General features: G+C 46.2%; 1 protein-coding gene across 3 annotated transcripts in view; it reads left to right on the forward strand.

The window, feature by feature from the left end:
* The window catches only part of LOC308584700 (broad substrate specificity ATP-binding cassette transporter ABCG2-like), a 30,085-nt gene that overhangs the window by 17,410 nt on the left and 1,509 nt on the right, over positions 1-11,166 (forward strand). For 2 of the 3 annotated variants that reach the window (XM_081189630.1, XM_081189629.1), the window contains 11 exons: positions 743-898; positions 1,553-1,710; positions 2,201-2,352; positions 2,581-2,673; positions 4,630-4,820; positions 5,716-5,867; positions 6,885-6,974; positions 7,877-8,001; positions 9,324-9,478; positions 10,144-10,233; positions 10,942-10,994. In XM_081189630.1, the coding sequence (XP_081045756.1) occupies positions 743-898; positions 1,553-1,710; positions 2,201-2,352; positions 2,581-2,673; positions 4,630-4,820; positions 5,716-5,867; positions 6,885-6,974; positions 7,877-8,001; positions 9,324-9,478; positions 10,144-10,233; positions 10,942-10,994 (1,415 nt within the window). The remainder of the gene's footprint in view (positions 1-742; positions 899-1,552; positions 1,711-2,200; positions 2,353-2,580; positions 2,674-4,629; positions 4,821-5,715; positions 5,868-6,884; positions 6,975-7,876; positions 8,002-9,323; positions 9,479-10,143; positions 10,234-10,941; positions 10,995-11,166) is intronic. The other variant, XM_081189631.1, reaches the window with a different exon arrangement.

Raw genomic sequence — 11,166 nt, forward strand, 5'->3', positions numbered from 1 at the left:
TAATGCATGTCTGCAAGGCAGATTTTAGAAGCTTTTATTTCTGCTTTTGCATAGGCACAGCTGGTTGTGTCATCAGAACCCGATAAACAAAGCTTAGTGTTCACTTTGGCTTGCCTGAAACAAGTCAACTTCAGGGTTATGAAGCTGGCTTGTTTAAACCAACAATGCTTAACATCAGCCACAGTTTAGGGGTCAAGCATAATGCTAAACCAGGGATTAATGGAAATTGAATCTCCCGCACAGCTGCATCAAAGGAAAGGAGGGGTTAGAGGAAGCAGACAACATTGGTTATTGTAGCTCGTTGGTTATTTTATTTTGCAATTGGTTATTGTAATTGAATTAAATGTTAATCAATTTGCATATATTATGTTGCATTTCAGTGTATAGTAATGTGAACACTGCTTACAGGTATATTCCAGCTTATTGCACAGTATGGTTCACAATCTTTGCTCCCTCATGTCAACCAGCTCAGACGAAGAGGCTCTGCTTGAATCCTATTGGCCAGTGGTTGTAAGCATGTTAGAACGGTGGGACATGGGTGCCTTGGTTCTGTTACACTGAAGAGATCCACCATGCAAACGAAGGCATTGGATGTGTAATCCTGCCTGATACCCAGCAAGTTCTTGCCCGAAGAAAAGCTGGTGTTGCTCAGCATGGTGTCAGTGCTCTTATCCAATGTGTCCTCCTTCCCCTGTGGGAATCCTTTCGCTTCCTAAGGCATCTGGTTTTCCCTGGCCTGCAGGAGGACATTCTGACAGGAACCCTCAGCATCCGGGAGAACCTCCAGTTCTCCGCCAACCTGCGGCTGCCTCAGAACAGGAACAGCAACACAGAGAAGAAGATCAAGGTTGATGCTGTGATACAGGAGCTGGGCCTACAGGACTGTGCAGACACCAAGGTAAGCCACAGAGCAACTTGTGGCCCTCCAGATCTGGTTGGAGTTCGGTTTCCATCAGCCGCAGCCATCATGGTCCTTGTTCAGGGATTACGTGACATCTGGAGTTGTACATCTTAGTGAAGGCCCAGTTCTTACAAACATTCAGGAAAGCCTGTTTGGGGGCTCCAGGCTGCAGGTGGGAGTTTGCATGATAAAACACTCTCCTGTATATGGAAGACTGGCACGTTGGAGAGAAGGGTCCCAGCCTATTCTTCTCCCTAACTTGCTAGATTTCTTTGTGCTGGAGTCTCCCTCTTTGGAAGCTATTCAGCCCCATGAGCCCCTGCTCCACACTTACCTTGTGAAGAGAAGACGCTTCATATTCCCTGACACAGGTTGACTTCCTCCTCTGCTCTTGCACGAGGGCTGTGCTTGTATGAAGATCCCTTACATTGGAAGGTAATAGAAGAAGCCCATCCCCTTGTCTTGTCCCTGATTTCCACAGAGAACCAAGCTTCTCAGCATCTGCTTTAGAATGGTGAATGTTAATGAAACAGGAAATGGTAGAATGGCTGGGTTACCGTTTGTCTTTGGTGGAAAGTCAATTCAATGGATTTTTTTTAAGCCTTTGTATCCTTTTCTTCCCACGCTCCCTGCTTCTTTCCGTGGCGTCAGATTGGGACTGAATTCCTGCGTGGCGTTTCAGGGGGTGAGAAGAAACGGTGCAGCATTGGCATGGAACTGATCACTTCGCCTTCCCTGATCTTTCTGGATGAGCCAACCACAGGGCTGGATGCCAACACAGCTAACGCCATCATGCAGCTGTTGCACCAGTGAGTTTCTGTGCATTCTGTCTCTGCTAAAAATAAAAATGCCTAAACCCAACTAAATCTGCAGAGATCTCTCACACACCCACTCAACCCCCCCCCAAAAAAATGCTTATGAGGCAGCGGAGTGATATGTATGCATGGGAAACTAGTGTTCGTACAGCCAGAGCTTAACATGCAGTTTCTACTGCAGTAGTCCCCATTGCTAAAGAGACAAGCCACCGTCCAGTTTAAGAAGCAGCTTGCCTCTATGGCAGAGAAATCTGCTGCAGGTGAAGCAACATCTGCATACAATTTTTTCTTTTATGAATGCACATTATTTATTGGCGTTTAACACACTACCAGAAAGGCTACCTATCTGCATAGCAGCAGTCACACATCGTCCTCGGAACACAATGCCAGGACTAGAACTCAGCAATTGCTGAGCGCTTTCTGGTGGCAGCCATGTGCTATAAGGACCTTTCACTCCAACAACTAAGCATTATTTGCTTTGCAGACTTTCCAGGAAAGGGAGAACGGTGATCTTCTCAATTCATCAGCCGCGCTACTCCATCTTCAGGCTCTTTGACCATCTGACCTTGATGAGCAAGGGAGAAATCATATTTGCAGGAGCAGCAGATGAAGCCACAACTTATTTCAATAGCATTGGTAAGGAAGAAAAGTGTCTTTCCGAGAAAAGAAACAAAAAGCACCTATGACTTCTGGAGGAGCTTTAGAAAGACAGGGTGGAACTTCTAAAGCCAGCACGTAAAAATATTCTGATTTCTTCTCTGTGTCCAGTAAATCATCATGAGCTGTGGCAGGAGATGCCCTGACCTGAAGGTGATGTTAGGCCTGTCTTTGTGTGTCTCCCTCTCACATAAATTTCAATTCCAGGCTATCAGTGTGAGCAGTTTAACAATCCCTTGGACTTCTTTCTGGATGTAATCAGTGGGGAGGTGATACAGTCCCAGCCTCAACATGACTTGGGTGAGTGTTTCCCCCCTCCAGGAATTGATTTAGTTTGAGAACGGGAGTCGGGGGGGGGGAGTAATCTTCCCAAACTATAATGGTTGTAGTTGTGGTTATGGAAGCCTGACTTTCATACAGCAGGGCCTGCCTTCCCAAGGACAGAGACCATCCATTAGATATGGCAACATTTAAATTCTCACAAGTACCTCTGCTGCTCTACCTTTGCTTGGAGGTAAGCCTGAGAACAACGGTAGGAGAGGGACTGAAAGAGTAAGCTGTGAATCTGATTCAAATCAAATCTCCCCTCATTTTGAAAGAACCTTGTTGGCTGCAGACTAGCCACATGCTCTTGGCTTCAGGCCTCCATCTGCAATATGGATATATTAATACTGACCTGCCATACAGGAGCGAGGTGTAACAATTAATGAAACTATTGGAGCACCCTTGTTGAGAATTATAATTATCCCACCATTAACAGAATGGTGGGATTAGGAGACTCTACATATTATCAGGGACAAGAACAGATAACGCCCATTGTTGAGCCCAGGAACTAGCCATCCAACAAATGATTAACAGTGCCAAATTATCATCAGCTACCATCCCTTCTGTGTACTCTGTCCTGTGCCTTTTATGCTCAGTCTTTAATAAATGGAGACTGAAGCAATGCAGCCCAAGGTGAAACTAATGTGTCTTCATCAGGCTTGAAGTAGGAGATGGCTTATGGCCATTTGGGAAATTTAATTTTCTACTAAAACCACAATAGCACTGAGATCAGCCTTTGCTGGTCTCCCGCAAGCCGGAACTATACAGGCGCATGAAAACGAGCCATAATGAGAGCTTTGTACATGGAAATGATGGGTAATTTTGAAGATCGTTGGATACTCCTTCCCAGTGTATAATGAAGATTAGACTAGCCCTATACAATGCTATTTTTAGGGCACCCTGGTCAAATTGCCCTGAGTCTGGCTGCAGTCATGTCTTGTCAAAAAGAAAAAGTTTCTGGCAGAAGCAGTTGCAATTTGCCACTGCCACCACTGAGGTTCTGAAGAGCAGTGGATTTTCTGCCACACCTGCTACCCACAGGGACACCCGTGAAAAGTGGTGGGTCAGGAGCAAATTTGGCCCAATCCCTACATCCGTTTCAGGCTGATACAGCATTTGGGCCTGACTCAGACCCTTTGCCAGCCAGCGCTGACTTAAGAGTAGCTTGGGATCCAGACCCGCTTTGCCCTTGGAACAATTGGAAGCCTTCTGCAAGGTTCCACCAGGAGGCGTCCTGCTGGTGAACCTGCCACCTGCATGCTTGGCGGGTGGATGGGGGGGGTCTGCACTGGCAGTTTTGCAAGTGTCGCTTTGTTGGTAGCTGGCATGGGTGGCTGATGTGAACAAATGGATTGCGACCTGATGCCAAGATAGCTAACAAAAATCACCTTCGTTTTTAACTGGGATTGATCAGGAAAAGTGCCACCTTTAGACAAAGTGAGATGGCCACCTCAAACAGCAGGTAACTGAGGCTGGGTGGGGAGGCAGCGGTCTGCCAGAAATGTCCCTTACTAAACGAGCAGGCCAGAGGGGGCGGTCATCCCACCTGGCCACGCCCTCCAGCAGGCATTACACATGCACTTATGTTGCTCAGCGCATGGGATGCATGCTGGCACCATGGCTGACTAGGTGCCAAGTGGGCTGGTGTGCAAGTGCTGGCAAGGTATCGAAGGGCAGAATGGTGTGGTCTGGTCTGCATCCCACCCCCGGGGCCTTGTACACACAGGGGCAGAGTGGGGTGCTGCCCCATCACTGTTGTTGCAGGAAGATTCCACTGCCAGTCCAGTCCTTTTTCTGCATGTGGAGCTGCCATCTTGTCCTTCGCCTCCGGCAACATATAATGCCTTGGGCTGGTAGGAACTGGGTCATACCGCTTGTATCTTAAGATGAATAAACTGTCTATTTTTTAAAAAATCTACCTTTTGTTTGAAGCAGGCAACAAGAAGGATGGCCTTTTCTCCAGCAATTGTTCCCTTGACAAGAATGCGCTTTCCAGTTATTACCACCAGTCCTCCTACTATGAGCAGCTGCAAGAGGATCTGAAAAACCTACAGTCGTTCCAGAACCAAGGCTGCGATGCTACCACATCAAAAGCCACTTATGCCACCTCATTCGCCCAACAGGTGAAGGGGGAAAGGGCTGGGAACAGGTGCAGGAACAGAGAAAGGGTGACGGATCCGCAAATAAGCACAACATTTGCCTTGATCCATTCAAATAAACCTGTAATAAAACTTGGCTAAGATCTGCATAGATCGGTTTTGTTTTCTCTACCTATTTAACCAAATGTGGGGACATTAAAAATCTTTCTTCTTCTTCTTAAGATGGCCATTTCTCAGTTGAGATTCCTGCATTGCAGGGGGCTGGACTGCATGACCCTTCCCACTCCATGATTCTGTACAGTAATCTCCATACAACTACCAAGGGAGAGCTATCCTCCTTTTCCTAAATCATTGACCAAAACACCCCCAACTCTCATTAGCTGGAGCTCTGTGTCCAATATTGTATTTAGAACTCACATCAGCATCAACAGCTACTATAGTTTTGCCTTCTGCTGCTTGCAGCAAACTCTGTGACTGTACATATGCCATATGGGCAGCGGAAGTGCTTCTGATTTGCGTTCTACTACTAAGAGTGATGTCTGCCACTTTGAATGAGGAATGTGATACATCATTAAGCTCGTTGTAGATGGCGACACACCTGCCCAGAGCGACGAGGCTGTGTGTGCAGCGCAATCGCGGGATTGTACCCGACAAAGTCCTCCTCGGAGCAGACCCATAACAATTAATGGACTGAACTAACCAAAGTCTGTCCATTTCAGTGGATCTAGTATGTTTATGACTTAAAAGATTTCTTTTTGTTTTGGTTTGGTTTTTCCAGATAATTGTCCCAAACATGGGACGCCACTTTGCTGGGAAGGTGGAGATTTTCACAGATAGCAACATCTTTAGGGGGGGAATTGTCAAGAAGTAGGGAGAGAGACCCCTCATGTCAAGCTGTTAATGCCACACTGTTCTCTAGTTGTATGTTGTGAGCTGCCGTAATGTGAAGCATCTGCTGAGGAATCCTCAGACCTCCATTGGCCAGATCCTTTTGGGCATGGTCTTCTCCTTGTTGGTGGGGCTCATTTACTACCAAATCCCGGACACTCTGCCGGAAGCCCTACAGAACAGGTAAGGTGCTCATTCCTACTCAGGTGGCCCTAGAGCACAGCATTTCACCATCTTTCTTTCTCCCATGTTCCAGCATGTCCAGTGGGAAGCTTAACATGTTTTTGAGCGTCCTGATGGGCCTCCTCAGCAATTGTAGCTTGGGTGAATCCAGAAGCTATTTATAGTTCCAGACTGACTCCTGGCAGTTTCCTCTGGATGCAATCCTGTGAGAATAGAGTATCTCATCAGGATTAGAGATGGGGGCAAAATCAGGGTATGTTCGCATTTTGATGTACAACTGCATAATCTGCACTTCTTGGAACAATTTGCAAACCAAAACACAGCTATCCTTTGACATTCACATCTGCAGTGATGTGTACATAAATGTGTGTATATTGGGGGACAGTTGTATGCAAAAATGCAAATATTAGTGAAAATAACATGCAAAATGTATTATAATAAAGAAAATGCATGCAAAAATCTTGGAAGAATGTGAATTAAAATGCTGACAAATTCTTATGAGCATTTGAGTGAGGGGTGGGGAGGAATCACAAAAAATGATGTGGAAATGTGCAGGATTGCAGACTGGAAAAATGAGATACAGAGAGAACCCAAAGTAGACAGATTTGTCCACCCCCTAATTGATATAAAATCCATACAATATGTGAGTGCAGTAAATGAAGGGAGGGAATTGAAATGAAATGGCATAATTTTTCTTAATGAAGAAGAATTATGCTGTTACTGCTAATTTGCACAGTTGCAGTTTTAATTTGACTTGTGGAAAGGGACCCTTCTAACCACTGGACGTCTTACTCAACTGCCTCTCTGACATTTCCAGTATCAGTAGGCATTTCTCATGCATTTTCAAGCTGTTACTTTCATACTGTCTAGAAACCTGCCCTTTTAAAAATAAAGTGGGTGGGTGGCTGGCAGTGGAATTCTGCACTAAATACCGCAGTCTGCACTCCTGCATAATTGCAGCATGCACAGAGTTATATGTAATTCCTCTTTCGTACATCTGTTCTTTTTTTGCTGCAGGCTAGGAGCTTTCTTTTTCATGGTTCTCACTCAGATCTTTGGGAACTTGTCAGCTGTGGAGCTCTTCATCTACGACAGAAAGCTCTTCATGTGAGCAGCAGTCCTGCTTCCGAGAAAATCCATTTTGTAATAGACATGCCCAGTGCCATGGCCTTTCCAGAAAACTGTGCCTGCAGAGTCTCAAATTTAATTAGATGTGTAGTGGTGTAATTATAGCATCAAGGAGCTAGCCAATGCAGGTTTTCCTCTCCAAGTTGAAATCATCAGCTGTAAAAACAACTCCCCCTCTTTTTTCCTTCCATGCCCCAGCCTTGCACCTCGAGATAGGATTGTAGAACTGGAAAGGCCATCGGTCCAACCACTGGCCCCGAAGAGTATTTTGACCCTGAATATGTATGTCTCCAAGAGAGATGATTCCACTCTCTTGCTTCAAGGGGAACTTTGGTTCCATTGTGACACTGTTCTTTATAGGCGGGAATGGAAATCCACCCAGTGGTGGACTTGGGGCTCTCAAATTTCAGCACCTCTCCCATTCCATTCTTCAGCAATGTTTTGGCACCCCCTGCAGCATGGCGCACTACCCTAAAAGAGTCTCTGATCCACCTTCCTGAAAACCTTGTTCACCTGTTGAATCCCGTGTTGGTGGCACAGCTTTTTAAATCATTAAATACATTAATGTAGAGTTGTTGTATCTTTGTGTCCCTCTGCTGATCAAAGGCTCTGATGGGTTCCAGGAAAGTGGATGGTGTTGAAAAATATTACCCATATTTTTTTACCTCTTGCAGCCCTCCCTCCCTCCGTGCATTTCTCCTCCCATGCTGTCCTAGAGGGTTCTCTGCAGATTTTTTCATGCAGCTGCATGAAAGAGGGAAGGGGGAATCGGCTATAATAGCCTCTCCCTGCTTTCAACGTCAACTGGACCAAAGAGCTTTCTGTCGGTATGGAGACCCAACCGGATACAACCCTGAGTTTCCTCCTTTTCCTTTTTCTAGCCATGAGAGTGCCAGAGGTTACTATAGGACATCTGCATACTTTCTAGCCAAAGTGTTTGCTGATCTCGTTCCCAATCGAATCCTGCCTGTCCTGCTGTTCTCTTCCATTTCCTATTTCATGATGGGTGAGTAAAGTGTTATGTTATTTGATTTGAACCATCAACTGGTGGTGGCAGTGGTGACATAAGGGGTGGGGAGTGTGACATTTCTTCCAGTCCAAATCTTTTTTTGGGGGGAAATAAGACACAAATTAAGGATTTTTAAACACACACACAATTCAAAAGGTCAGCAAACACATCAAGGACAGTGTGAGCTGAGAGTAGGCCATGTTTCACTGTTAGACCAATTTCCAACAGGTCATCTAGGACAGTGTTTCCCAACCACTGTTCCGCGGCACACTAGTGTGCCGCGAGATGTTGCCTGGTGTGCCGCGAGATGTTGCCTGGAGGGAGGCGGGTGAGTCGGGCGGCGAGAGGCGGGGCGGCGACAGCGAGGAGAGGCTGCCCAGCGTGGGGCTCTCGCCGTCTGCCTGCCTGGCTGCCTGCGAGCTCAGCGGGCAGCGCCTCCGTCCGCAGCGCCCGCCTCACGGCTCTCATTCCCTGCCCCTGCCAAAGCTCACCCAGCCAAGCCGCGCTCTCCTTCCTGCCTCGCTTTGCTGCCTCCTCCCCCCCCCACCCCCAAAGCTTGGAGTTTCCCCGGCAAGGGGGAGGGGAAAAATTGAAACTTACACTTTCGTGCGTCCCTCCCGGCGTGACGCTGCGCGCTGACGTCACGGGGCTGTAATGGTGGTGTGCCTCGAGATTTTTTTCATCAAACAAGTGTGCCTTTGCCCAAAAAAGGTTGGGAAACACTGATCTAGGAGTGGACCGTGATCTGCTGGTTTTGCTGGGATTCTTGCAGAGAATGATGGACTGCATGAATCCAGCCAGCTACTGTTCTCTTTCTTCCTTTGTGAGCCTTTTGTTCTTTGCCAAGCATGAACACAGCTTGGAAATCTCTCTTCAGCAGGAGTCTTTGGACACAAATATGCCTCTGATCTGTTCCCCACCCCCTCACAACCTTGAATAGTACATCATCAGCTATGCTTTTTTGTTCTCTTAGGAGTGTCAGCCCTGCAGTCAGTAACACATAAATATTTGCCCAAAGTAAGACACAAATCCATTTCCTCAAGCAGGAAACTTACGAAGAGAAACAACCAACCAAAGGCCACTTAGGAGAACCCGAATGGATGCAGGGATAGAAGCACTAAATGAGCTAGGACAGTGACGGGGAACTTGTGGCCCACCCAATGCTCTTGGACTCCTGACTCCCATCAACCCTAGCCAAAGTGACCAGGAATGATGGGAGCTGGAGTCCCAGCAGTTTCTGGAGGACCAAAGGTTCCCCATCCCCAAGCTAAGGGTTTGAAGGGTGCCATGCAACTTTTTCTCTTTCTGCCCACCTCCAGGTCTCAAATATGATGCAGAATCTTTCTTCCTGCACGTTTTGTCTCTTAGCCTGACTAACCTTGCAGCAGTGAGCATGGCTTTCCTAGTGAGCGCCAGTGTCAATGCATTTGCCATTGCCAACCTCTTGATTGCCCTTCCATACGTCTTCATGATGGTAAGCTGTTCTGTTTTTCAGTTCTTCAAAACATTCATATGGATGGTGCACCCTTTTTTAATAACGTGCATGGCTACTCACAAAACAGTTTCTGCCGGAGTTTAAGCTCTGCGTATGAAATTTCTAGGGTATAGTTAGACGTTACAGCAAAAGACAAAACTAAGAAATCAGATACAAACAGTAGCCCCAAAAGCACCAAGTATTTGTCCCTCATTGCTTTGCTCGCTTCTGTGACTTCAAGCCAAACTATAGAATGGCTAGATCCAAATGTCACATCAAACTATGGTTAAGCGAGATGTGAATGAGCCCAGTCCCCTAAAGAGCTCTTTTGCTCCCCACTCCCTCCCAAGGAGGAGTTTGGAAGCCTTAGCTTACACTAATTGCAGCATACCATACAGTCTGGAACTGTGGTTAATGTTGGTCATGGTTAGTCAAGCCAATTTCAGAAACCGTGGTTTGAAGTTCGGCTTGTTGAAAATTAATCCATTTGGTACTCCTAATGTCACCACAATTGGTGGTTAACCAAAAGTGAAAGCTAATGCTTCCAAACTTGGAGGATGACTCAAAGTGCCTGTCACTGTTTAATGAACCCCTTGGGACTTGTTAAGTTCTTACTGTGGTCTTTAATTATTTACTTGTTTGTTTGGACATCCTATATCCTGCAGGTCTTTGGTGGGTTTCTTGTAAACCTCAATTCCATGTTGAGCTGGCTGTCCTGGATCAAATGGATTAGTATCTACAGATATGGCATGAATGTGAGTCACAGGGACTGACTTTTTTCCAACTGCAGCTCCCTCCCCAAGATGTTTTTAAGGTTATTTCCCCAACTGCCCTACAGGTCTGGAAAGAAGTCTGCTGGGAAGGGGTTGGTGAGAGTCTCCCAGGAGGAGAATCAGTGGGTAGGTAAATGATTAAATCAGTGTTTATCAAACTTTGGTTTTCAGCTGTTGCTGAACTGCAGCATCATCATCCCTACCTAGCAGGACCACTGGTCAAGGAAGATGGAGTCCAACAACAGCTGGAGACCCAAGTTTGAGAAACACTGGGTTAAATGCTCAGACACTTCCCATCTGCCAACAAACACTGGTTTGTACACCTAGCTCCAGTTATATTTTCTTTCCCTTTTACAAAAAATAACAATGACAAAAATGCACTTGGGGAGAAAAGTGTCACAAATGGGTGATTCTGGAACTGGTTCTGATGCTCATGCAAGTTTATTGTAACATCCACTCTAGCCTGAGCTGTGGCATCAGCATCAAAATGTCTAACCCACCCCAATTTAATCCAGATTTACTTTTTGCAGAAAATCTACCCGTTTTTTTAAAAAAAAACATGATGCAAACAAATTGATACCTGAACTGGTTTGCAATATGAAAGCATCCAGAAACTGGGTGATCTGACAGTCTGAAATGTCTCCCCCACCCCAATAATTTGCGTTTGTATAATGCATGTTTCAATTTCAGGCTCTGACCATCAATGAACTTAAAGGAAGAGTCTTCTACTTGAACTCTACCAGGTAAAAACCATCCTGTTGGGGGGAGCAATCTAATGGGGGATGGGAAGCAGAGAAAAGCTGGCAAATCCAGCTCTGCTGGTCTCACACCAGCCAGGACCAAAAGCTGGGGCTGGGAGCAGCTGGATGGGAAAGTAAGTGTTCCACCTCCAGGGCTTGCATTTCCCCTCCCTTG

The sequence above is a fragment of the Podarcis bocagei genome, assembly GCF_964188305.1.
Source record: "Podarcis bocagei genome assembly, chromosome: 4".
Classification (NCBI taxonomy): domain Eukaryota; kingdom Metazoa; phylum Chordata; class Lepidosauria; order Squamata; family Lacertidae; genus Podarcis; species Podarcis bocagei.